The sequence below is a fragment of the Momordica charantia genome (genome assembly GCF_013281855.1).
Source record: "Momordica charantia cultivar OHB3-1 chromosome 3 unlocalized genomic scaffold, Mcharantia_2.0 BLBB01000003.1, whole genome shotgun sequence".
Classification (NCBI taxonomy): Eukaryota; Viridiplantae; Streptophyta; class Magnoliopsida; order Cucurbitales; family Cucurbitaceae; genus Momordica; species Momordica charantia.
In genome coordinates this window covers 24,044,930-24,072,193 of record NW_028275161.1, presented here as the reverse complement: position 1 = coordinate 24,072,193, position 27,264 = coordinate 24,044,930, and the positions used below count along the sequence as shown (strand labels likewise).

At 37.4% G+C, this 27,264-nt stretch overlaps 1 protein-coding gene across 11 annotated transcripts in view; it reads left to right on the top strand.

Annotated features, from left to right (window-relative positions):
* The first annotated feature begins 811 nt into the window (after nt 1–811).
* The window catches only part of LOC111008684 (uncharacterized), a 36,494-nt gene continuing 10,041 nt past the window's right edge, over nt 812–27,264 (top strand). For 8 of the 11 annotated variants that reach the window (XR_015789599.1, XR_015789600.1, XM_022281442.2 and 5 more), the window contains exons 1-7: nt 812–1,343; nt 7,537–7,605; nt 7,801–7,896; nt 8,090–8,217; nt 8,531–8,726; nt 13,124–13,299; nt 15,187–15,316. Coding sequence is in view for 9 of the 11 variants with exons in the window: in XM_022281442.2 (XP_022137134.1) it covers nt 1,008–1,343; nt 7,537–7,605; nt 7,801–7,896; nt 8,090–8,217; nt 8,531–8,726; nt 13,124–13,299; nt 15,187–15,316 (1,131 nt within the window). In the remaining 2 variants the exon portion in view is untranslated. The remainder of the gene's footprint in view (nt 1,344–7,536; nt 7,606–7,800; nt 7,897–8,089; nt 8,218–8,530; nt 8,727–13,123; nt 13,300–15,186; nt 15,317–27,264) is intronic. The other 3 variants (XM_022281441.2, XM_022281443.2, XM_088121370.1) reach the window with 3 other exon arrangements.

Below are 27,264 nucleotides of genomic sequence, written 5' to 3'. Positions count from 1 at the left end.
TACTCTTCCTCCCAACTTTTCTTCATCAAAACTTGAATTTTTTTCTCTTTCGGTATGTTAATTTTCTCCTTTTAGTCAATGTCTTGTGTTTTTCTTATATTTAGTTAGATTGTCTGATCGAATATTCAATTTTTTTAGTTATTTTTTTCCCAATCAACTCAATCAATTGAAAAAAATAAAGGGAAAATAAGTGATAAGATCGAATCACCTTAAACGGATCCACTTTGGGATGACACTTGATAACCACGAGGGCTCTCTCAATGACGTCCTCCTTCGTAAGGTGATCATTGTGTGATGAAAATAGTCGGAGCAATCTATCGGAACATGGCTGCGGTTGGCATTCCTAGCGAGCTAGGGTAAGGAATTGGACCGGAACTCGAACATGGCAAAGAATGGCTGTCCTGAACGTTTCTCTATCCCTCACTAATTTTTTTTTGTCATTTTATTTTTCAATGACTCAAATAAGAAATTGAAACAAAGTTTTATTTACTTTTATGTATTGTTATGTTTAGGAAAAAAAAAGATGAAAAAATCAATGAATATGTGTTTATTTTAAATTTTTTTTAAGTAATTGAAGAATAATACTTTTAATCACACTAACCGTATATGAGAATTATTGATAGGTGTTTTATGAGATAAACATTGGGAATACAAAAAAACTTGGTGATCTAAATATTTAGAGATAAAAAAATCAAATTAGATTATAAATTTTATCTATTTAATTCAATTTTATATTTTTAAACATTGAAATAAAAACTATGAAATTTGACGACCATCTCACCTGTTTCTTACTAATATAATTAAAAATGACTAGGGGTAGGATCGGAGGCGGGGCGGGATACCTTTTTCTGTCCACTTAGGAGACTCCTATCAAAATTATCGATTTGATCCGACCTGATCGGCCGATACCCTCGTGATGGGTCACTAGATTTTTTGGCAATCCCTATAATGTTACATAAGCCCCGATCATTCCCCTTGTGAAGTTCTGTGCTCGACCCCGCGCTATAATGCCACTAAATGGTATTTGCAGTCCCTGCAATGCTAATCCAAACCCAACTTCTACATTTCAGCTAGTTTCTCCATCTGCAATTCGACCTAATGTGTTATATTTTCTCAACCCACCTTCCGTCAACCTTGGTTCCAGCTCGTGCTATTCCAGATTTTCCCGCGTTGTTGGCCCACTTAGGAGCGCGGATTTTCAAACCAGAAGTCGATTAACATTCGTACGCCGTGGTGCAAGTGCAACAGGGTCTGCCGCTACTGATCACTATTCGACGTTGAATGTTAGCCGGAACGCCACATTGCAGGAAATCAAAAACTCATATAAGAAACTCGCCCGTAAGGTATTTTCCTTTTAAATTCATCTAATAGTTTATTATTGATTTTTACGGGACTTCTTGGTCGCCAGTGAAGCGAATTGGATGGTAAAAAATCGAACGGAACTGCAGTGTGGAAGAGATAATGAAAAACTGGAGACGTGAAAGAAACATAAAATTTCAAGCGTTATGTATATGTTATGAAATTGGCAATCGCGGCCATACATCGGTGCATCTACATGGGTGATTCATTTGATATCCCCACCCCCGGCCCACCCCTAAAGAGAGAGAGCTAGACAAGTTGGGCAGAATAAGTTTCTTGTAGAAATTTAAGAAACAAACTTACTTTTTAAGATTCTAGCTGCTGGGACGCTGGCTAGTACTTTTAAGAAGTCAACTTTGGCCAAGGATCTGAACAATAAACTTCTACCAAGTTGGAATTCGACGACAAAAATTGCCTGCTTTACTTTTTCTCTAGGACGACAAGCCCCTAAGTTTTATCCCTTTGTAAATAAAGGTGATCGTGATTCGGTTTGGAATTACTTCTTTGGACGCTGCGGAGTACGACAAAAATTTTTTTAAAAACAAGAAACAAACATTTATTGATAAATGAAAAGGAACATAGATGTTCAAAGATATAAACTCCCGAAGGAGCGTAAGCAAAGAAAAGAAACGAACAAAAAATAAATAGAATAAGAGACAAGAAAAATTAGAAAATAAATTAGAAAGAGCACACCATTGAGAGACCTTGAACTTTGGCGAGGCTGGAGCTTTCAATCGAAGATTTACTTTTCCCTTCGAAGATCATTTGATTCCTTTGGAACCATAGATCGAACAAATCATATTAGAAGAATTATTAGCAAATAAAAATCATCTATCAATGAAAAGTTAATATCTTGTTTGAGAAAAGAAGAAGCAAATTAATTAGAAAGAGAACACTATTGAGAGACCTTGAACTCGACATGGTTGAAGCTTTCCAACGGAGATTTATTTTTCCCTTTGAAGATCCTTTCATTCCTTTCAAACCATAGATCAAAACACGACTTTAACAATGTTGCACTAAAGAAGACTTGCTTCGGGGACTCAAACTAGACCAAACAGCAGAGAGTTAACATCTGTCAAGACATTCAACTCAAAAGCCCATGAAACGTGAAAAATCTCGAATAAGAGCCTACAACAAACTGAAGCTTAAGGGTAGTGGAAGAAGAGATGCTGCAGAGTTTCACAAGAATTATCACATAAGATACAAATTGATGGATGAAGGATCTAGTGGCTCTGTTAGAGTTATTGGGGGATTTTGTTGTTAGTTCGAGGAGGAGAGATGCCCATCCGTACTCTCCTAACATTACAGAAGGATTTTCTTGTAAATAATTTTTTTCGTGTCTGGCGGACTCCAATCCTTCTCATTGTACTGTTTTCTTTTCGCTTTGGGAAGGTTAAGGTTCCAAAGAAAGATAAGATTTTTTGTCTTGGCAAGTCTTACATGGCAGGATTAATACGTTGGATCGTATAGCTTTGCAATGAATTTTTAAAGAATTCATAGTTTCTTTTCTCAAATACATCTCTTGCCTTTCTCATCCTTAGTTGGATGAATTTTTAGTTATTATCAACTCCGAGCTTGTCAGGCTTCGCAATGAATGAATTATGTTGGTAGAAGAGTTTTCTAGAAGAAGGTTGAAAATAAAAGCTGACCAGGTTTGAGAGTTAGCTGAAGTTCGAGTAAAATTTTCTTAGGATCTAAAAGATCTTTATTTAGAAGATAAAAGAGGGGGTTGCTGGCAAGCTTGAAGCTAAAGGCTTAAAACTTCTCTCTTTTGTGTTCGAGCATCTTGGTGGATTGTTTTGTTTGTAGTTTGCTTGTTCTTTTTGTTGCTTTTATTAGTGTTCTCATTTTGATTGTAAAGCTCCTGGTCCAACCCTTTTTTCTACTTTAGTCCGTTCTGTAGTTTTGTGAGAAAGGTAATTTTTCTTATTTCCCAGAACAACCCATTTAGGGGTAAATATACAAGAAGACCTTTAAACAAATAAGGAATTAATCTAAGCCTATAAGGAAAAAATAAAATTACAGAATATACAGAGATATAATAGCAATGCAAATTCTAATAAGGAAAAACTTAATTTACGGCTTGATTTTCTACACTCCCCCTCAAGCTGGATGATATATGCTTGTCATTCCAAGTTTTGAGATTAATCTACTAAGGCTGGGTCGATGCAATGCCTTAGTTAAAATGTCAGCAACTTGTTGTTGGGAAGATACATATCTCAGATTGATAGTATTTGTCTCAAAGATCTTCTCGCTGATGAAGTGACGATCTATTTCGACATGTTTCATCCGATCATGATGTATTAGATTTCTTGCAATGGCTATGGCAGGTTGATTGTCACACAGTACCTCTATAGTACCTTCTGTCTTCACCTTGAGCTTAGTGAGAAGACGTTTCAACCAAACTTCTTCACAGATCCCATGGGCTAATGATCGAAACTCAGATTCAGCACTACTTCGAGCTACAACTTGCTGTTTCTTACTACGCCAGGTTACTAGATTCCCCCATACGTAGGAACAGTATCCTGATGTTGACTTACGGTCAATAGGAGATCCAACCCAATCTGCATCCGTGTAGACTTTAAGAGCTCGGTTCGTGGTCTTTCTGAACATCAGTCATTTTCCAGGATCGTGTTTGAGATATCTCAATATTCTATACACAGCTTCCATATTCTCCTTTGAAGGTTTGTTCAGAAATTGACTTACCACACTAACAACAAAACTGTTCAGAAATTGACTTACCACACTAACAACAAAACTAATGTCTGGTCGCGTATGAGTTAAGTATATTAGCTTTCCAACTAGGCGTTGATATCTGCCTCGATCAACTGGTTCATCTTCAGGATTAACTCCAAGTATTGAATTTGCATCCATAGGAGTGTCTATTGGTTTACAACCACTCATCCCGGTCTCTATTAGGAGATCTAAAGTGTACTTTCGTTGAGTGACAGAAATCCTTTACTAGATCTTGCTACTTCCGTACCTAAGAAATACCTTAGGTGTCCCAAGTCTTTGATCTCAAATTTCTTTGAGAGAAGTTGTTTTAGATGAACCATTTCTTCAGAAACATTTCCTGTAAGTATTATATCATCAACATATACTATTAATACAGTGATCTTACTTGGTGAGAAGTGCTTGATAAAGAGGGTATGATCAGATTGACACTAGGTATAGCTGTCTTGTTTCAACACATTTGTAAATTTTTCAAACCAGGCTCGAGGTGACTATTTTAGTCCATAAAGAGACTTCCTGAGTTTACCTACTTTTCCCTTAGTGTATCTGTCCTCAAATCCAGGAGGTATGTCCATGTACACTTCCTCTACTAAATCACCATTTAGGAATGCATTCTTCACATCAAGTTGAAACAACGGCCAATCTAAATTTGTTGCAATGGAGAGAAGTACCCGAATAGTATTTAGTTTGCCAACTGGAGCAAAGGTTTCTTGATAGTTAATTCCATAAGCTTGGGTGAAGCCTTTAGCCACCAGACGAGCTTTGAATCGTTCTATACCGCCATCTGGTTTGTGTTTGATTGAGAAAATCCATTTACATCCAACTGTGCGCTTATCTGGGCTAAGTTTGTAAGGATTCACGTCCCAATTTCCTCCAGAGCCTGCAACTCTTCTAGAGTAGCAGCCTTCCATTTAGGTTTCTGTAAGGCTTTTTGAACTGTGTTGGGAGTTTGTACCTGATCTAGTGAAGTCACAAAAGCTCTAAAACACGGCGACAGATTAGTGTAAGACAAGTGATACCGTATGGGATGTTGGGTACATGAGCAAATACCTTTCCTGACAGCAATGGGTCTATCATCTCCTGATGTCTCGTGTGCTATTTCAGGGACATTGAGATTTTGGTTTAGATCTTGGCTTTGTTGAACTTGTGTAGGTTGTATTTCGTTCCTCTCAGGTTGTCTTGTTTGTTGTGAATAAACTTGCAGTTTAGCCTCAAAGGGAGATATGTGAGTTGGGTCAGAAGGAGGTAAAGGTGAACTCTCAGAGAATGGAATTGTCTCAGAAGAGGGTACAAGAGAACTCTCAAAGGATGGGTTTAAAGAGAAGTCAGGAATGCAATCCCAATTTTGTGATTCAAGAGCAGAATTCTCCCCCTGAAGGACAGAATTGGGATAATATGGTTGATTTTCAAAGAAGGTGACATCCATAGTATGAAAGAATTGGTGAGTGGGAGGATGATAACACTTGTATCCTTTCTTATTTGGCGAGTACCCAATAAAGATACATTTTATGGATCGTGCATCAAGCTTACAGACCCTTTCAGTACAGCCCCTTTCCTAACTGTCCTTTGGGAAGGAATTTCCCTCTCTACCCCTCCTTACATAGGTATTTACAATGGGGGGCCTCACAGACACGATCGTCAGGACATTTCCATTCACGAGTTTCAAATAAATCTAGTTTTTGCCAGTAGCGAGATAAATTGGAGTAGTATGCTGTAACCGTTGAATCACCTTGTTTAATATCTTGGAGAGTAGTCTCTATCTGGAACAACTTAGCAGTGTTTTCTTTATTGGAAAATGTATCCTCAGCAGCATCCCAAATTTCTTTGGCAGTAGAAAATAGGAGAAAATTCTCACCAATTTCAGTGGTCATGGAATTTATTAACCAGCTCATTACTTGATTGTTTTCAGCCCTCCATTTGCGAAATGTTGAATCATCGGGTTTGGGTGATTATCTTTACCGGTGATATAGTCTTCCCGTCCACGACCATACATGAACATCATCACTGATTGGGACCACTGAAGGTAATTGTGGCCATTGAGTTTGTGACATGTTATCGGATTATTGTTGCTTTCGGAAAACGACAAGACGTTAATTTGTGATTCTGAACCTGCCATTACAAAAAAAATGGTGTAAGGAGCTGTGATTCGGAATAAAGTATTGGTAGCGGCAGCGGCGGCGCGCTTGGCGGCGGTGGCGGACGCAGCCGCAGAGATTATGGCGGCGGCGGCGAGCTCGGCGGCGACAGCGGACGCAGCAGTAGAGACTATGGCAGTGGCACCGGGAGAGAAACCAGGCGGTGGCGGACTTCTGCAAAAGAAAAGAAAACAAGTGGGATCTGCAACGACCGGAGCTGCGACGAGTGGGTTTCTCGGTGATTGACCGGAGCTACGACGGCACCTGCGACGAGAGCTGGGATCTGTGGCGGAAGCGACGGCACCTGCAACAGGATCGACGAAATGAAGAATCTGTGGAAGATCGATGAGATCAATGGCGGCGGAAGGAGACGACTGTCGGTGGTTGATATTGACGATGGCAGATGCCTGCCGGAGGTTGATATTGAAGACTGCGGCGGCTAGGGTTTTTCAGATTCTGGCGGCTAGGGTTTATTTCCTAGAGCTCTGATACCATGTTGTTTTGTGAGAAAGGTAATTTTTCTTATTTCCCAAAACAACCCATTTAGGGTAAATGGACAAGAAGACCTTTAAACAAATAAGGAATTAATCTAAGCCTATAAGGAAAAAATAAAATTACAGAATATATAGAGATATAATAGCAATGCAAATTCTAATAAGGAAAAACTTAATTTACGGCTTGATTTTCTACACGTTCTCTTTTTCTCTGACCTCTTTGGGGGTTTGTATCCCTATCCATGTACTTTTTTCTCTTTTTCGTATATCAATGAAGAGTTGATTCTGGTTAAAAGAAAACTATGGAAATAAGTAGATATTTACACCAAACAAAGCCAAAAAAGATTTGTTTGAATTGGGAATTCTTCATTTCTCCCATTCCTTGTTAGCTTTATCTCTTTCTGATGTATTTTTCTAGTTGCTCTGTTCCTTTTTGAGGTCCGATTCTTATGTTCTCTTGTTATTTTTTCTTCCCGTTTCATTAATCAATTCATTTCTTGTATTTTTTTTTTTGAATGTGAGCTTACAGAATTGGTAGTATCGAACTGGCTAACCAACCAGTAAGTAACTCATAGCTAACCGGCAGTGTATTTGTAACAGTAATATTTTTCTTTGCTATATCATTGGAGGATATTCTCTTTTCAATTGGACAGTAAATTGAGAACAAGAAGTTCTGTATTTGCTAACTCAATCCAAATAATTATGCTTGGAGAGGGTCATGGGCATTTATTTTGTATTTGATAATTGAGGTAAGCTGACTGCACAATGTCCTAACGATTCCCCCTTTCCTTTTTTTCCCCTCTTCTTCTAAACAGTACCATCCAGATGTGAACAAGAACCCTGGATCAGAAGAGAGGTTCAAAGAGATAAGTGCTGCATATGAGGTGAGAATCAAGGCTCCCACATTAGAGTGTTAGTTTCTTGTGTTATTGTGTACATCTCATCTTTTTAGACCATTTTATTTAAGTCTTATTCTTTTGGATTGGAGCCACTTCTTATTTTGGTATTCTCCAGTATCTAATAATAATCCACTACTATGCATTTCTTTGAGTTCATGTGATAATGGAGTAGCTGTGTAGGTCCTATCAGATGATGAAAAAAGATCTTTATATGACCAATTTGGCGAGGCAGGTTTGTGGGGAGAATATGGCGTAATGAATAGTGGTTCACCGAGGGTAAGATTGCTGCTACCACTTTGCTTACAGGCTTATGCATTGTTATTATTTTCGAACATCTCATTGATTTAATGAACATTGCATATGCATTTTTATTGAAATTAGAGTAATTTATTTTTTCCTGGGGTGATTTGAAATATATTTGAAACTTCTCTTGTTAATTTGCTTTAATGATTCTATGGAATTCTTTTAGGTTGATCCCTTTGAAAATTTTGATGCATTCTTTGGCGGATCAGATGGACTTTTTGGAGAAAGAGATGGAATTGGAGGCATCAATTTAATAAATAAGAGGAGCGGAAGAAACCAGAATCTTGATATACAGTATGGTGATCGTTCTCTCATTGTTAGTTACTATGAGACTACTAACTATCATCCATGATGCAGAATATACAAAGAAAAAGGATTATGGACAATTGACCATTGGTCTCTAAGCTTGCTCTTATCATGGTTTTGTTTTGAACTGATTTTGTGTATTCTCTCACATATGTATTTGTAAATCAGATGGACTCTCACATATGCTTATAAGTAATCTGAGTCATACTTCTTTTCATTATTTCAATGATATGGTTGGTATCTTGTTAAAAAAAAAGGTAATCTTAGTCATACATTCTTTTCCCTCCTTTTAACCTTACAGTTATGACCTGCACTTAAGCCTTGAAGAATCAGTGTTTGGAGCAGAACAGGAAATTCAATTCTCTAATTTTGAGACATGCGAAAATTGTGATGGAACCGGTGCAAAATCTAGTAATTGCATAGGAACTTGTGCCAACTGTCATGGAAGAGGAGGAGTGGTCAAAACTCAGAGAACACCATTTGGAATGATGTCTCAGGTAGTTAAATATCTATATAGTAAAAATTGATGTTTTGCATTGAAAAAGAAAGTGCGACTTAATATCTTTCCTCTAAGACCTAAGTTAATGTACTTGTGACTGAAGCTCATTACTTTTAAGTTTAGACATTCTTTTTTTTTTTTTTTTTTATTATTATGAAACAATATTTCATTGATGGTATGAAATATACAAAAGGCCCTGAAAAAGGAAATTACAAGAAAGCTCTCCAACTTGTAATAAAATCATTAAGAGAGTAATTGTTGAAGAGGGGTAGAAACATTTACACCAATCCAAAGCTAAAACAAGAACTCTATCAAAAAAAATTTCAAAGGAGAGGGTTTTGTCCTTGAACACCATTCGATTCCTTTCTAACAAAATAGACCAAAGGAAGGCGCGAAGATTTGAACCCATAGGGGCTATCCTAAAAGGGTGGCCCACCAGAATGCTGTCCAGAAGACTATGTGGTTGATCATGCAGGGCTATAGTCCATCCAAAGGCCGAAAGGATATAGTTCCAAAAGTGAGTGGCAAAGGGCACAACAAAAATAAGTGGCCTTGTGTCTCCGATGCTCCAAACCCGAAGAGACAGCAATGTGGGGAAAGATGAATGTATGAGTGTTTCCTCTGGATTCTGTCATGAGTGTTGAGAGTTCCATGGCTAAGTTCCCAGCAGAAAAAATTGACTTTCTTTGGGCATTTACCTTGTCATAGACAGGGGTAGAGTGTAGGGGCCGGTTGTGTAGTGTGAGTGTTGAGGAGGTTATAAATTGATTAGGTGGAGAACACTCCTGATGGCTCTAAGGGCCAAATCCATTGATCCCCCGGGGGGGCGGAGGGGCACAATTGGGTTAAGCAGTAGGGATAATTGTAGCCAATCCTTAATCTTCTCCTCCTTAAGTGGTCTTCGAAAATTATAGTTCCATGATGAGGTAGTGCTTGACCAACAGTCTTCAATAGTAGCTCCCCTGTTTGTAGCAAGAATGTGAGGTCTTGGAAAAAGAGAGGCAATAGTGCCCAGTTCAATCCATCTATCCATCCAGAAATTGGCTTGACTCTTCTCTCCCACCCGGCAAATGACAGTCTCCTTTATAAGGTTGCATTGTGGCAAAATCGCAGACCATGGTCCTTTGAGATTTGGATGGCATCTCGTGGGCCAGGGTGAGGTGTGAGTTCCATAGTATTTTGCTGTGATGAATCTCCTCCAAAGCTGGTTTGGTTCTGTTACGTAGCGCCAAACCCATTTAGAAAGGAGTGCATAATTCCTCTGTTTTATATTCCCAATGCCGAGACCTCCTTCAAAGTTAGGTAGCTATGTACGCTACCAATTGATAAGGTGTGAATCAACGTTGTTGTTTGGCCCTTCCCATAAAAAGTTCCTAAAGATCTTGTCCAGTTTCTCCACTGCTTTACCCGAAATCTTGAAGAGAGATAGATAGTAGGTGGGAAGGTTTGTGAGGATGGATTGAAGAATAATGAGCCTTCCGCCTTTATAGATAAAATAGCCACATTCTTTGTTGAACACAATCTAATTCTAGGTTGTAATAAGTTGCTTCTATTATTATGTTTTAAACCATGGTGGCCACATACTTAGTATTTAAATTTATGTGAGTATGAATGTGTCCTTTTTGGAAAATCAACCCTTTTTTACCAAAAATTATCTTTAGGGAAAGAGACTAAATTTAGAGGATAAGGATGATAATTTTTGGGATATACCTGTGGATATACCTGTCCCCCTTCCTAACGTTATAAGTCCCAACTTTACTAGTCCTTCAATGCCAAGTGTAGAAGATTCTCACTCAGGGGGAGAATTACTACAAAATGATAAAACTGATCCAAATCCTGAGTTTAAGTTTTATACTAGAAGAAGACTCAATCAAACGAATGAGGACCGGATATCTGACTCATCACAAATCCAATCTGAAGCTCTGAGGGATGATTTTGAAACTCCAGGTAATCCATCTTCCATCCTTGTAACTTCGAATATTGAAAATGTATCATCTGTTGTTTCTGATCTCGATGTCCCTATAGCTTTAAGGAAAGGAACTCGAACTTGACCAAATATCCTCTTGCAAACTATATCTCTTGTAAAAAACTGTCAAGTAGTCATAAAGCTTTTACGTCTAGGATAACGAACTTGTTTATTCCAAGGAACATACAAGAAGCCCTAAATGATCCAAATTGGAAACAAGCTGTTATGGAGGAGATGAATGCTCTAAGACAGAATTGTACATGGGAGATAGTAGATTTGCTTAGAGATAAGAAAACTGTGGGCTGCAAGTGGGTCTTTACAATCAAGTGTAATGTTGATGGTAGTATTGAAAGGTATACTAGTTGCAAAGGGATTTACTTAAACCTATGAGATTGATTACTAGGAAACTTTTGCTCCTGTTGCTAAAATCAACAAAATTAGAATACTTTTATCTCTAGCTGCAAATTTAGATTGGCCCTTTATCAACTCGATGTAAAAAATGCTTTTCTGAATGGAGATCGTGAAGAAGAAGTATTTATGAGTTTACCACCAGATTTTGAAGCTAACCTTGGGAAGGGCAAAGTATGCAGGTTAAAGAAATCTCTATATGGGCTCAAGCAGTCTCTGAGAGCATGGTTTGAACGATTTGGTAAAGTAGTCATGAGCTATGGATTTCTTCAGAGTCAAGCTGATCATACCATTTTTTATAAACGTTCTGGAAATAATAAAATTGCAATTTTGATTGTCTATGTAGATGATATTATGCTTACAGGTGATGATGAAGTAGAATTGGCCACTTTAAAGAAAATAATTGCATGCGAATTTCAAATTAAGGACCTAAAAACGTTAAAATACTTCCTAGGGATGGAGTTTGCGAGATCTAAGAAAGATATCTTTGTTAATCAAAGAAAATATATTCTTGATTTACTTGAAGAAACAGGTTTGCTTGGATGCAAGATAGCTGAGACTCCTATTGAACCTAATTTGAAATTGGAAGCTGCAAAAGAAGAAGAAGTAAAGGACAAGGAATGATATCAAAACCTTGTGGGAAGACTCATTTACTCATCTCACACACGTCCAGATATTACTTTTGCAGTGAGTATGGTAAGCCAATTTATGCCTGAAGCTGCCTATAGAATTTTAAGATATCTGAAAGGAACTCCGGAAAATGTATATTGTTCAAAAAACACAACCATTTACAGGTTGAAATTTATATCGATGCTGATTGGGTAAGTACAATAGATAGAAGATCTACTTCAGGTTACTGTTCGTTTGTTGGAGGTAACTTAGTCACTTGGTGAAGTAAAGAAACAAAATTTAGTAGCTAGAAGCAGCGCTGAAGCTAAATTTAGGGCCTTAGTCCATGGTATTTGTGAAGGGATATGGATAAAAAGATTGCTTGAAGAATTGAAAGTCTTTCAGAAGGCACCCGTACGAGTTTATTGCGACAACAAGGCTGCCATCTCCATAGCCCACAATCCAGTCCAACATGATAGGACTAATCATATTGAAATTGACAAACATTTCATAAAGGAAAAGGTGGACACCAGTGTGATATGTATCCCTTATCTCCCGACAATAGAACAGATTGCTGATGTGTTGACAAAAGGACTACCTAAAGTACAATTTGACAGGATGATTGACAAGCTGGCAATGAAAGATATCTTTAAACCAGCTTGAGGGGGAGTGTTGGTTTATTTGTGAATATTAATTGTAAGTAGTTGTAAATATTAATGATTATTCTAGTCTTATTTACATTCCTTTTATGTATTGAGCCTTTCTCCTATATAAGAAGGCTATGCATTTCTTACTTTTGATATTGGAATACAAATAATTTTATTTCATCAAAACTAAGTTGACCTTTATATGATCAACAGTCAACACTAATATAAGTTAGATATTATTTTAAATGGTTCCTGTTAAATCATCACTTAATGCAGAAGCTTAAGTTGATAGATTAGAGTATAATTAACCTTTTATACCTACTTTTAATACTTTTCCTCATTTGTGGGCTTTAAAATGATGACAAGGCCCAATATCTGACTATACATATTAATCGGAGGGGAAAAGACATTATAAGAATTGAACACAAACCTCCCACTCTAATACCATGCTAGGTATATTTTATTTATTTTTATACTTATTCTAATTGTTACAATAGACGTCAGTGGGAAGATGACCAAAAACTTATTCTTGATTATAAATCGTGAACTCTATAATCTTGTGAAGTTTCCCATATGATATTTTAAAAGTTCCATGTGTTATTATGAATTCTAGTTTTTGGAGAAGGATTATGTGAAAATCCAAATATTTGAAAAGTTCCACGTGTTATTATGAATTCTAGTTTTTGGAGAAGGATCATGTGAAAATCCAACTCTTTCACCTACTAGATTTACCTTAATGTATTGCATTGTTCTGTTATATCTTAGGTGTCCACATGTTCAAAGTGTGGTGGTGATGGTAAGATAATAACAGAGTTATGCCGAAGCTGTGGTGGCAGTGGTCAATTGCAATCAATTAGAAAAATGAAAATAGTAATCCCACCGGGCGTCACTGATGGAGCCACCATGCAAATTCAAAGAGAAGGCAGTTTTGATAAGAAAAGGTAAGTAGCCATCATTTTTTTCTTTCCATCTTTGCGGATTTCAAAATTCAAGCTGCTATTTGGCGTGGACAAGTAGCGGTATTTTCCTCCGTTTAGAGATTAGGGTCGTTTTGGTGGCAAGGGGTTGTATTTGTCGCTCTTTGGCGTTTGTGGCTTGAAAGGAACAAAAGGATTTTTAGAGGGGTAGAGATATCGAGGGAGGAGGTGTGGAACCTTGTTCGGTTCCATGTTTCCCTTTGGGCCTTGGTGTCCAAAGTGTTTGGTAATACTCCTTAGGTTTGATCTTGCTTGATTGGAGTTGTTCTTTTAGTTTGAATCATTTTGGTGGGCTTGTTTTTGTACGTCCCTTTGTATTCTTTCATTTTTCTCAATGAAAGCTCGACTTTTCATTGAAAAAAAAAGGAATGTTTTTTAATTTGACTAAAACAATGGAGTTATTTGAATGGTTTTCGGGACTTAAAATTAGTTGGATGAAATCATCAATTTGTGGGTTGAATATTGAAGAATCGAAGTAGCTACAAGTGGCATCAAAACTTCGATGCGAGATTGAAACCTTACCGTTTATGTACCTTGGTTTACCACTTGGAAGAAAACCTAAGGTTGAATCTTTTTGGCAGCCTGTTATGGAAAAGATCATGAAAAAATTGGATATATGGAGGAGATTTCATTTGTCCAAGGGAGGACCATTGCCACTTCGTAATTCAGTACTTTCGTATCTTCCTTATTATATGTCAACTCTTATTAAGCCTTCCAAAGTTAGATTCAAGATTGAGAAGAAAATACATAATTTCCTATGGGAAGGTTGTGAAGGTGGTAAGATAATCATCTTGTTCGGTGGAACCTAAATCATCTTGTTCATTGTATCAAAGCAATCCCTTGGGCCAAGGATGACTGCTGTCGATAGAGACCGGAAAACTCTTGTTGCCATAGATCGGGAAAATGAGAGTGAAAATAACTAGGTGTCTTGGAACTTATAGCTCATTTGATTATGATGGAAGATCACCTCGGCATTTTGTTACATCCAAAGGATATAAAGATTTTGCTGGTCGCGTTTGATTATGCGTTTACTTGAAGTCATTCAAAAGGAACACAACCAAGTAGTTTCTTTACTTGTCAAGTCTGGAGCAATAATTGATACCATGGTGCTGGAGGGCTTCTGTGTTTTATTGTTGCAAGAAGGGGTTTGTGTTTTAGGGAGAGAACTTTGGCTAACGCCATTGCTCCAAGAAATTATGTTCAACGAACTTCACTTCAATAGCTATCTCAGAAGGTTATATCCTTTTGCAAAAGTACTTCTAATTGTAGGAGCAAGCCTTTTTTCAATTGACAGGGTTTTATTATTCTGTTTTGGTTGGTTTGGTTCGCCTCATCTTTGTCATTCTTTCAAAGGGTCGTTTCTTCTAGGTTGGAGGGTTTGCTGATACTATGTTGCCTTCTTAGTATGATGATGTGATCATTTCCGTCAACAACATTACTGATATTTTTCCAACATTGAAGAGAGTGGTGTAGTTTGTTTAATTCTCAAGAGCTTTATTCTTACTGTCTTATTCTCTTATAATATTTGGAGTTTTGTTCTTTATTTGGCTTTTCTAGTCTTTTTTTGCTCCCTTTAGGAATTGGTATCCTTGAACATTTTCTCCTTTTCATATATTAATGAAAAGTTTGTTCGTGTTAAAAAAAATGTTCTTTTTTATTCAATCCGATTGTATTGCTCATCGTTGAGCTTGTCATTTTCTTGCTTTGATTTTTCTTTTTCTAAAGCTCCTCTAAAGGCGTGTATCTTGAGCAATTTTCCTTTTTATTTATCAATGGAAATGATTTCTTGTTAAAAAAATGTTGGAGCCATAAAAAAAATCTGCATTTTCTGATAGTTCTTCTCTTTGGCAGGAGAATGACCGGTAACCTGTATATAATGCTTCATGTAGATGAAAAGCATGGAATTTGGAGAGACGGTATTCATCTATACTCAAAAATTAGCATCGACTATACAGACGCAATATTGGGGAGTATTGTGAAGGTAAGTTATTGGCTTATTGCTGGTTGGAAAGTGCTATAAACCTAGTATATATATTTTTCCACTTGAAAGTACGATCCAAGAGTACTAGAAGAATTTTCACTAGCATTATTGTTTCTCAAAGTTTTAAGATAAACATTGAACTGAAAAGGTTGTTTTCATATTATCAATGAAAAGTTTGTTTCTTGTTAGAAAAAAACAAGAAGAAGATAAACATTGAACCGAGTTCGAATTTTAGCACAAAAATTACAAGTGAGAAAGTAACTCAATAATTTTTCTTGAAATATAATCAAGTTGTATGAGAATAAATATTAAAAAAAAAATAGACAAAGTATCTTAAATTTTATTTTGGACACAATTAAACAAGGAACTAAATCATTTGTTTATTCTCTATGACTCAAATTAAGACCTTAGAGTTTGGAAAACTAACGTGAGTTATTTAAGCCCACTATCATTGGGGTCTTCCATCTCTTTCTGCATGGAGAAAACTTTGTCCTTTAGATTCATAATTTGGACAAATCGGACAAGGGCCGTAAATATTAGATGAACTAATTAAAAAGGATCTAAGACAGTGGAATTTGGAAAATTTGACATGAGTCGATGGAGACAAATTATGAATCTAAGTAGTAACAAATTACTCAAATGATATCAATGGACTTGGGATACAACCCCGAACATGATGCTATATGTTGTGGGCATGCTTGTCCAGGGTGTGTTACCTATGGCCGCATGTCCAAACCATCCTTACCACTCGCTTTACTTTCATGTCTTTAAAGCTTTCTAGTGTAGTTTGTTTGTATCAGATTTTGGGGTTGTAGGTGGAATTTGGCCGAGCGACTTTGGAACTAGGTGTGTATTAATAAGATATGTAAGCACGCCAAATTTCAAGCCAATCGGAGTTCACACGGGGCCTCTAGGCCATCGAGTGACTCCTCGCCACTTTGCATGTCTACACCTGCCACACCAAAAATGTCTTATAATGTACCTTGGGGGGACCAAGTAGTCATCAAACCTCCCCCCGACCAAGTGTTGTATACTTTCTTGCAATCAAAGCTTTCTTGCATCCAATGTTTACAATGCTTATTTTAAAGATGTTTTCAACTGTTTTTCTCTCTCACGTTTTCCAAAACCAATTTTCTCGTAAAACGTGAGTGGAGGCTAGACCCACGATCGAGATTGCCCACAAATTACAATTTTTCTCGACTAACTTGCTCGTTTGAGCTAGAGCAAGTACCGCACAATCGCTTGAGCTGTGCTAAAAAGGTGCGATTGTGACACTATACCACCTTTGGTACTTGATGATCGAATTATAAAGCCCTCCACTTTGTATCTGATGTATCTAAACTACTTTAAGTTCATAAAGTAGTTACTTTAATCTAAGTTGTTGAGGGGTAGGTGATGTTTTTAGTAGTTTGTTTGACAACATTCATCTAAACAGTTTCTTTGAAGGTTTCTTGGTGGGTAATAGGTCTTTCCATGTTTCTCATCTTCAATTTGCTGACGACACTTTGATCTTTTGTAAGAACGATGTGTCTGTGTTATCAAATTTGATTAGATCTATCAAGGCTTTCGAATGGCTCTTGGTTTTAGATGTTAATTGGAATAAATCAGCTTTGTGCGGCTTAAATATTCTCCCTCAAAAACTTCAGCAAGTGGCCTCTACTCTAAAGTGCAAGGTTGAATAATTTCCAATGATGTATTTGGGTCTACCCTTGGGTGGTAATCCTAAAAGCGTAGATTTTTGGCAACCAGTACTTGAGAAAATTTCTAAAAAGTTGGATAGGTGGAAGGGCTTCCATTTATCCAGAGGCGGTCGTTTAACTCTGTACTTTGGTGTTATCCAACATTCCATCTTATTATATCTCTTTGTTTCCAATACCCTATGGTATTTGCAGACAGATTGAGAAAGCTATGCGGGACATTTTGTGGAAAGGTAACTCTTCTGGTAAGTTGAAGCATTTGGTTAATTGGAAGATCACTTCCATGCCTCTGGAGGTCGGTGGTTTAGGCGATGGAGGTCTTTTAAAACGTAATGAAGCTTTACTAGCAAAATGGGGTTGGCGTTATGGAAATGAATCCTCCTCTTTGTGGAGACAGGTGATAGATAGTCTATATGGATCAGATTCTCTTAAGGTATGCAATCGCTGTCCATGGAGTAGTATTTCCAAGCATTGGAAGTCTGTAGCATCCTTGGTTCATTTCAAGGCTGGAAATGGCCCTAGAATTTCATTTTGGCATTCTACCTGGGTCGGCAGTAGACCTCTAAAGGATGTTTTCCCCAGAATTTTCAAGCTGTTCCTTCTCCCTAATGGAGTTGTGTCAAGCTTTTGGGATTCTACTACTAACTCATGGAATGTGGTGGTAAGAAGGGCCTCTAAAGATGAGGAAATGGACCAATTAAGTGGCGCCCAACTCTTTCCAATACCACTTCCCTATTCCACGACTTTCTGACCTTTTAGACCAATTAAGTGGCGCCCGACTCTTTTCCAAAATCAGACCTTAAAAGTGGCTACCACCAAATTAGAATACAACTCGTAGATGAATGGAAAACAACATTCAAAACTAAGGAGGGACTCCTTGAATGGTTGGTTATGCCATTCGGTCTTTCTAATGGCCCAAGCACCTTCATGCGAGTGATGAACCAGGTTCTTCTCCCCTTAATCATTTTGTAGTAGTTTATTTTAATGATATATTAGTTTACAGTAAATCCCCGGCAGAACACCTCTCACACTTACGCATGATATTTCAAACCTTAGAACAAAACCAACTTCATATTAATCTTAAGAAATGTTGTTTTTTAACGACCCAAATTTCTTTCTTAGGATTCCTTATTTCTAAATTTGGTATTGTTGTTAATCCATCCAAAATTTCAGCTATTAAACAATGGCCTACACCTACTAGTGTTAGGGATGTTCAATGTTTTTTAGGGCTAGCATCTTTTTATAGGAAGTTCATCCGCAATTTCAGCACACTAGCCGCACCTCTCACTGGATGCTTAAAGAAAGGCCAATTTAAATGGGATACCGACAAGATTAGGAGTTTTAATACCCTTAAGAACAAACTAAGCACCACCCCAGCTCTTGGTCTTTGAGACTTTACCCAACCTTTTGAAGTTGCTGTAGACGCTTCAGGAATAGGTATGGGGGCTGTTTAAGAACTTCAGACCGAGGAAAAAAGATGATTCTCTCCATTCTCTCTCCTCTCCCCCCCCCCCCTTGAGACATGATCACCCTTTCCTCTAGTTGTCTCCGGTACTGCAAAAGCCATGGCATCACAGCGGCTGACCGCCAAGATCGAAAACAAGTCCTTCAAAGTTTCTATTGATTCAAGATATAAAGGAAGAGTGATCTTAGTAGAAGAATTTCATTTGCGACGAAAGTTCTCGGTGTCCTTCGAAGAAGTAGTGGCGGTATGACTTGTTGACTCCATAAGGGATCTGCTTCTTTCCCCACAGGCCCAGAAGTTTTTCAGGAAGACACCATGTGAGAGTGGTTTCTTTTGGATTCTTAAGACGACAAATAAACGGGGAAGTTTTATAGAGATCACAAAGGTTCAGGACACGGGGAGGAAAACCAACATAGTAGTCCCAGCTGGGGAGGGCTTCGAAGGATGGAACGTGTTCAAACAACTTCTCATCGATTTTTTGAACGGTTACGAAACAAAAGGAAAGGAGAAGATAGTGGGCCCTAAAACACAAACATTACCAACAAGACAGTTGGACAAAAGATCAACAACAAGACAAACAAACTCCTATGTAGAAGTAGTGAGTAGCTTTGTCGTCAAGAAAGACGAGGCTCAAGCTCAACCTCAGCCCCACCAGAAAGAGGAAGTGAGAAGCATTAACTGGAATGAGGTGTTGATCCTAACGAGACGCGATTTTCATGATGACTGGGGGAAGATAGTGTCAACATTAGAAAATCAACTAAAAGAAAGCCTTATCCTCAATTCTTTCCACCCAGATAAGGCTATCCTGAAATGCCCTTCAGAAGAGTTGGCTCGTATTCTAAGTTTGAACAAAGGCTGGGTTACGTTTGGAGCCTTCACTCTTTGTGTTGAGAAATGGAACAAGGATAGACATAGTTACAGCATTGTGGTTCCTTTTTATGGAGGATGGCTGAAATTCAGAAATATTCCTCAACATTTATGGAGTGCTGATCTTTTCAAAAAGATAGGCGATAGCTTCGGCGGGTTCATTGAATATGCGGATGAAAATGCAGCAAGACTTGAATGTATGGACGTAGCGATTAAGGTTAAAGGAAACTATTGCGGTTTTATTCAAGCCGGTCTTATTATCAAAGACAAGGAAGATTCTTTCTTTGTTCAAACGGTGACTTACGAAGATACCAAGTTTTTGATCGGAAAAGAAGCCTTTGTTCACAGAGGTTTTTCGCCGGAAGTAGTAGAAAATTTTCATAAGGGTCTGACAAGCAAACCAGGCCCAAGTCCGTGGACATTTGGAGAGTAGAAGATGGTTTCTTTTAACCAGAGGTTAGTACTGTAACAATCGAAAAAAAAAATATAAATATATATATATTTAAATTATTATTTTTTAGTTGTTTTCTTTTATTTTCTCAAAGATAAACCTTTTTGTTTTAGAAATTACTTTTAAAAGATAATTTGTTCTTAGAATTTAAAAAATAAAAAGAAAGAGTTTTATTAAATCTTTATCTTTTTATTATCCTTTTTAGATAAGGATTCGTTAGGGTTTGTTATAAAAGCCCTTAAACCCTAGGTTTTATTTTCTTAAACTGTTAGACCTAGTTTTCTCTCAAAGAAAAGAAAGGAAGAAGAGTTTGGTATTTTCTCTCAAAGATCCGTAAGATTTTCTTCTCATTGTTTTAGTTTATTTTTTTCTTGATTTGTAGTTCTTTAATTCAGTTTATTGGAAAAAGTTTTGAGGTCTTTGTTTTTTAGAATAAAAGATTTTAAGGACTTTTACCCTAAAAATTTTCCAGAATTTTTGGTTTGAATTTTTTGTTTATAAGACTGTTTTTGGGCTATTTTGAGACTCTTTTTACATAAAAAGTTTACCTATTTGTATCCTATAAATTATAGTCTGTTGTTATGATTTTTACATGAAAAATTATATGTTTTTACCCAATTTTAAAGGTTTTCTATAAAGTTTTCAGATCTGATTTTTCTATAAAAATCAATAAATTGTTAATTGTTTTATGGAAAATTCTTGGAAGTTTTATTTTATAAAACAGAAAATTTTTCAGATTTAAAATCCCCAAATTTTCAATTGTTTAGAAGGTTTTTAAGCTGGTTTTATTGAGAAACTTTTTGTAAATTTTGTTCGTATTGATTTATATCGATTCTTCTAGTTTTAAAATTTGTTATTGTTGAATTTAGAGGCTTTTTAACCTAGTTTTCAGATCTGATTTTGTAGCCCCAAATCCATACATTCCTAATTATTTTACATAAAAAAGTGTTTTGAATGGGAAAATTGGGTAGATAAGATTTGAGTTAGTAATTGGTTGAATTTTAAATCCTTGGATAGGATTTAAGAATTGATTTTGGATATTGGTTGTTTCTAGGCCTCTAAGTTGACAACTACCAAGGAAGAAGTTAACTAGATTCGTAGGATTTCTGAAAGAAGTAAGTAATTTGTCATATCCCTTTGAAAAGTGTTGTAAATAATTTTCCATATCTTTTGGAAAAGTATTGTAAGTAATTTGTCATATCCCTTCGAAAAGTATTGCAAGTAATTTGTCATATCCCTTCGAAAAGTGTTGTAAGTGATTTGTCGTATTTCAAAAACTAAAATGTATTTTGGATTTGATAGGAAGATTTGAAATTGATATCTTGCATATGAAATTGAAGTTTTATTATAGATTTGAAAACTAATTTGGTAATTGAAATTATGTTTATTTGCAAAGTATTTGAAGTATTCTTAAATGATTTGATAAAGTTTTGTTTAAATGTATTTAAAGGTTTGAAATTGATATTTTGTTTATTTGTGAAATATTTGAAATCATGTTTTGGGATGATTGATAAAGTTTGTTTTAAATTATTTCAATGTTTTGAATTAATTTAATATTGAAAGTAAGTATTTGTTTTGCATTTTATTTGAAAGATATTTTGATTGATTTCATAGGGCTATCCGGATATGCCATGATTTTGCTTTGAGGAACGTTTTGCTTATTTGGGGTAGTAGCCTAATTTGGAATTGATGGATTTCTGTTCTGGCTTATTTGTGGGAAGACACTTTTGTGGTTTGGCATTCCTTGGGAATGAAGATTCATGTGTGTGTTATTCACTCACATGGCCTCACACTTAAGTAACTCAGTTCTGGTCGATATTATTTGGACAACTCTGTTCTGGTCGATATTATTTGGACAACTCTGTTCTGGTCGATATTATTTCGACAACTCTGATAGAAGCTTCTGATTGATTTGGTGTTACCGACGGGTAACCACATATGTTCTGTAGGCTACCCAAATAATGCAACTTCCCACTCTGATTTTGAAAGTATGAATGAATGTAAGATTGTTTTGAATGTTTGAATGATTTAGTTATTTGAAAGTTTGAAAGGTGTACCAAATGTTTTAGAAGGAACTTTGAAAGTTTAGATTGAAAGAAAGTTTGTTTTGCAGGATTTGAAATTTGATCGAATGGAAGTTTGTTTTGAAAGAATGAAAGTTTGTTTTGATTGACTGGAAATTTTATCTTATTTGAAGACTTGGTTTCCGAAAATCCAGTTTATTTTGAAAGTTTTGAAAATTGTATTAAAGATTTTAAAAGACTTTAAAAGTTTTGATTTGTTCGTCTTTTTGTTTACGAATGTTTTGAAAGGAAAATGAATTTCAACGTTTGTTATGGAGATTGCTTATTGAGTATTTTTGTACTCATTTTTTTTTCTGTTTTCTAAATGTTTTCAGATGAAGGTTCAAGTGACTGCTCAGATAGTGATTGAGGAATAGCGTTCTGGCATGAGGAGTTGAAATCTTTAGTATTTTCCATTATTTTTAGCTTATGAGAACTTAATTAGTTCTGGTAGTTATTCTTTGGCTTTATTATAGTGTAGGTTTTTTTTTTGTTAAAGTTGGACTTGTCCTTATCTTTTGTCATAGTATCGTATTAAATAAAGAAGTCTTTCCGTTAATTTAGTGATTAGTTGTTTACGCTTCCGCATTTTGACAGAATGACCGTATTGGAAAATACGGGTTGTTACAAGTACACAACAGTTTGGAAAAAGTACAGCTTTGCGCCAAACAAATGATTTGACAGAGAGTGAGAAAAGGAAGCAACCCTCTTTCTTGCAGGCGGGTCCCACAAAAGAAAAAAGTAGTTCCTTGGCTTTTTCAGGAAAGTCTTCAGATACGAATGAGAATACGCTAGCTCCGTTTCACAAAAAGGGGATCCTCAAAAAGCCTCATCATTTCGAACCTACAGGGGAGACTCTTCTGCCGAGGAAGGTTGCTTTCAAGAAAGGGCAAAAAGGTTCACCTTCCTTCCAAAAAGGAATAGCCTTCACAACTGAGGAGGAAAGTTTTTTGGAACGGAAAAAACAGAGGGAAGAAGAAATTGCTAAAAAGGAGAAAAAGAAAGGTAAACAGCTGGATGTCTCTTCTGAATCTTCTGGTCGAGTGACGAGATTCCATTTTTGGATAACTCTTCCCCGATTTCTTCACCTCAAGATATCCCAGAGGCCTATTACACCTGTTTTCAGGAGGGCCTTGAGGAGGACTTCACGAATTCTAGTAGAGAGCTAGTCATGGTAGATGCAGAACCTATAAGTCAACAGCAAGAAGTGAATGAGGAGACTCTAGCAGATAACGATATAGGGATGAAAGAGAATTCCACTCCTAAGGAAATTTTCCCTTTCACGAAAAATATGGTGATTACTTTATGGGAGAACAACTTATGTATTCGCCCAATTCCTTGTAAAGGTAAGGGGGCTAACAAAGGCAATAAGCCAAGTAACACAGAAAGCAGGGAAGTGAGGAATTTATTGGCCACTTGGGAGAATGAGGCGAAGCTAGCTAAACAGAGTCTAGAAGAGGGCATTATAGTTTCTCAATGAAATTGATCTCGTGGAACGTCAGAGGCTCGGGTGCTGCCTCGAAAAGAGCCCTGGTCAAGGACCTCCTCTTGAAATCAGATCCAGATATTGTTTGTTTACAAGAAACCAAAAGTAGTTCGGTAGATAGTAGTTTTATCAAAGCGATTTGGAGCTCTCACCAAATAGGCTGGTTGGCTCTCGATGCAGAAAATATGGCGGGAGGTATATTAGTCTTATGGAATGAAAGGAACGTTGCTTTTCTTGACTCCATGTTAGGCTCTTTTTCGGTCTTCATTAACTTTCAGTTTGTGGATGGCAGTTCAGGCTGGTTCACAGGGGTTTATGGTCCTTCATCTACTCATGGCAGATCTGACTTTTGGAGGGAGCTGGAGGACTTAGCGGGGCTCTGTCAGGGAGCTTGGTGAGTGGGTGGGGATTTCAATGTGCCTCGTTGGCTTTCATAGAAATCTGGTGGTAGATCAGATAGAATTACTCGAAGCATGAGGACCTTCAACGACTTAATTGAAGATTTAGACCTCTTCGATCCTCCTCTGACTAATGGCTCCTTCACATGGTCCAACATGAGAGTCCTCCCTATCCATTCTAGGTTAGATCGCTTCTTAATTTCTAAAGAATGGCTGCTCCTCTTTGTCAATCAAAAGGCTACGAGACTTTTTAGAACAACCTCGGATCACTTTCCTATTCAGCTCGCTTCTGAGACTGTTAGATGGGGTCCTACCCCCTTCCGTTTTGAGAATGTTTGGCTAGACTCTCCTTAATTGCTTTCTTTGGTTGATCAGTGGTGGAATTCTAACCCTTTGCGTGGATGGCCAGGATTTGCGTTTATGGTCAAACTCAAAGGTCTAAAAGAAGTCCTTTCTAAATGGAACAGGGAGGTTTTTGGTAACATAGGATTGAAAAAATCTGAACTTTCAAAAGCTATTGATGTTCTGGACAGAGAAGAGGAGCAAAGTCCCCTTTCGACGGTTAACATAACCAAAAGGGAGTCTGTTAGAGAACAGCTATTGGAAACCATCATTACTGAGCAAAGGATATGGCTACAAAAAGGGAAGATTAGATGGTTACAAGAGGGGGACGAAAATACCAATTTCTTTCATAGATGGACCTCCCATAGGAAGAATCGTGCTTTTATCTTAGAAATAGAAGATACACAGGGTAATATTTTGACCAAGGAGGAAGATATAGAAGGTGAATTTGTGAATTATTTTGAATCCCTGTATACAACCACGGTGGAGTCCTGTTTTACTTTTGAGAACGTAGATTGGGTCCTTTCGCAGTGGCCGATTTAGGCTTTCTCAAATCCTCGGGTCCTGATGGGATGAGTAATGAGTTCTTAAAAAAGGCTTGGAACATCCTTAAACACGACTTGGTTGCGGTGTTCCACGATTTTTTTGAGAAAGGCATCGTTAATAAGCGCACAAATGAGAATTATATTTGTCTTATTCCTAAGAATGCAAACCCTTCCTCGGTTAAAGACTTCAGACCTATTAGTCTAGTTTCCTCCTTATACAAAATTTTAGCTAAAGTCCTAGCTACTCGTTTGAAGAAGGTCCGTCCTCTCCTATACGATTCATGACGCTCAAGCAGCCTTTGTGGAAGGGAGACAAATTCTTGATGCCATATTGACAGCCTCAGAAACGGTGGGCCATTGGAAAAAGAATAAGAAGAAAGGTTTTCTCCTTAAGCTGGATTTTGAAAAGGCGTGTGATAAGGTAGACTGGAATTTTCTTGATGAAGTTTTACGGGCTAAAGGCTTTGGGGACCGATGGCGAAAGTTGATTAGGGGATGCTTGTCCACTACTAATTTTTCAGTGCTGATCAATGGGAGACCAAGGGGTAAAATTATGGCTAAAAGAGGGCTTCGGCAAGGGGACCCCCTCTCCCCTTTCCTCTTCACAATAGTTGGGGATGCTTTAAGTAGATTGATTCACTTTTGTAGTGAAAGGAACATTCTCAAGGGCTTCTCCTTCGACTCTAGTTCAGTAGAGGTAACTCATCTTCAGTATGCAGACGATGTCTTGATTTTTTGTCCTGATTCCTCTCAAATGATGGAAAATTGGTGGGGCATCATAACGGTTTTTTTTATGGCTTCGGGTCTCTCTTTGAATGTCTCCAAAACGGCAGTGATTGGAGTTAATAATTCGAATACGGAGGTAGAGTTTTGGGCCTCAGCCTTTGGGTGCAGGTCAGGTTCGATTCCTTTATCTTACTTGGGCTTTCCTTTAGGAGGTAATCAAAAGTCAGTCTCCTTTTGGGACCCAGTAGTTGACAAAATGCATAAACGGTTACAAAAATGGAAGAACTTGTTAATTTCTAAGGGTGGGAGACTTACGCTAGCTCAATTTGTCCTCAATAGCATCCCCATTTATTTTATGTCAATCCTGAAAGCTCCGATGGCTGTGGTTAATTCTATGGAAAAACTGATGAGAGATTTTATTTGGAATGGGGGTTCCTCAAGACCGATCGGTAACTTGGTGAAATGGTCTTGGACAGCTCTTCCGCATGAAAAGGGAGGTCTTGGTATCGGGTCTTTGGCTAAAAGGAATAAGGCTTTGTTGATGAAATGGTTGTGGCGTTTTGCGACAGAGAGGATGTTTTTGGAGGAAAGTCATAGCAGCTATCTATGGAGAAGAGCCCTTTGGTTGGTTGCCTAAGTCTGCTAAAGGTTCTTCTGTGGGGAGACCTTGGTTAGATATTCAAGGTTTGAAAAAGGATTTCAACAAGCTGTCTCTTTTCAAAGTCTCTGCTGGAAATTCAGTTCGTTATTGGGAGGATGCCTGGATTGACAGTGTTCCCCTTGCAGCTTCTTTTTCGGACATCTACACCCTTTCCTTAAAGAAGAGTGCTACAATAGCAGAGTGTTGGTCGGCAGAATCTTCAACTTGGGATTTGGGCTTTAGAAGGAATCTTTTTGAGAGAGAGATAAGCAGATGGGGGATTTTTTCTGATAAGTTAGAGGGGGTGATCATAGGGCAAGGCAGAGACAGATTGTGGTGGAAAGCAGATATCTCGGGGATGTTTTCGATTAGATCCACGTTTTTGGCCCTGAGTTCTCCTTCCCCTATTTTAAGTTCGACCATGGCAAATCAGATTTGGCATTTCAAAGTTCCAAAGAAAGTCAAATTTTTCCTTTGGAACCTGTATTACAGAGGCCTCAACACAGCAGACAAGTTGCAAAGGAAATGTCCTTCGTGGGTTCTCTCTCCTTCGGTTTGTAGTATATGCTTAAGGGATGAAGAAGGGGTGGACCATCTTTTCCTTCATTGTTCCTATGCTACAAAAGCTTGGTCTTTTATTGCCTCTCAACTGGATCTTTCTTTTTGTCTTCCTAGGAGAATAGAAGACTTTATATTAGAGGGCTTTGGGGGACCTAACCTCAAAGGAAAAGCTGGTGTTCTATGGAAGTGTGCTGCCCGAGCTCTTCTTTGGCTTTTATGGAAAGAGAGGAACAGTCAGATTTTTTAGAATATTTCAAATTTTTGGCAGATTCTTTTTGTATGAAAATTAAGCATGTTGCTTTGTGGTGGATTTCTTCCCACCAGAGAAGTCTTTTTGTAATTATAGCCTCCAACTCATCCTACATGATTGGAAAGCCTTGATTGTTTAGTTCTTTGGGGAGGGTTCTCTCTACCCTCTGCCTTTAGGCTGTCTCTCTTTAGGTTTTTCCCTCTTTTAATACAACTTTTTGATGTTTCTTATCAAAAAAAAAAAGGTATGGGGGCTATCTTATCCCAAAAGAACCATCCCATTGAATATTTTAGCGAAAAATTAGCCCCACCAAGACAAAAGTGGTGCACATATGAGCAGGAATTATACTTTAAAATATCTCCAAAACCGAAAAATCCATTAATCATATGCATGCCCATTGATTGCATTCATTCAAAAATTTGATTTTGTCATCAAGCACAAGGCTGGGGTTACTAAT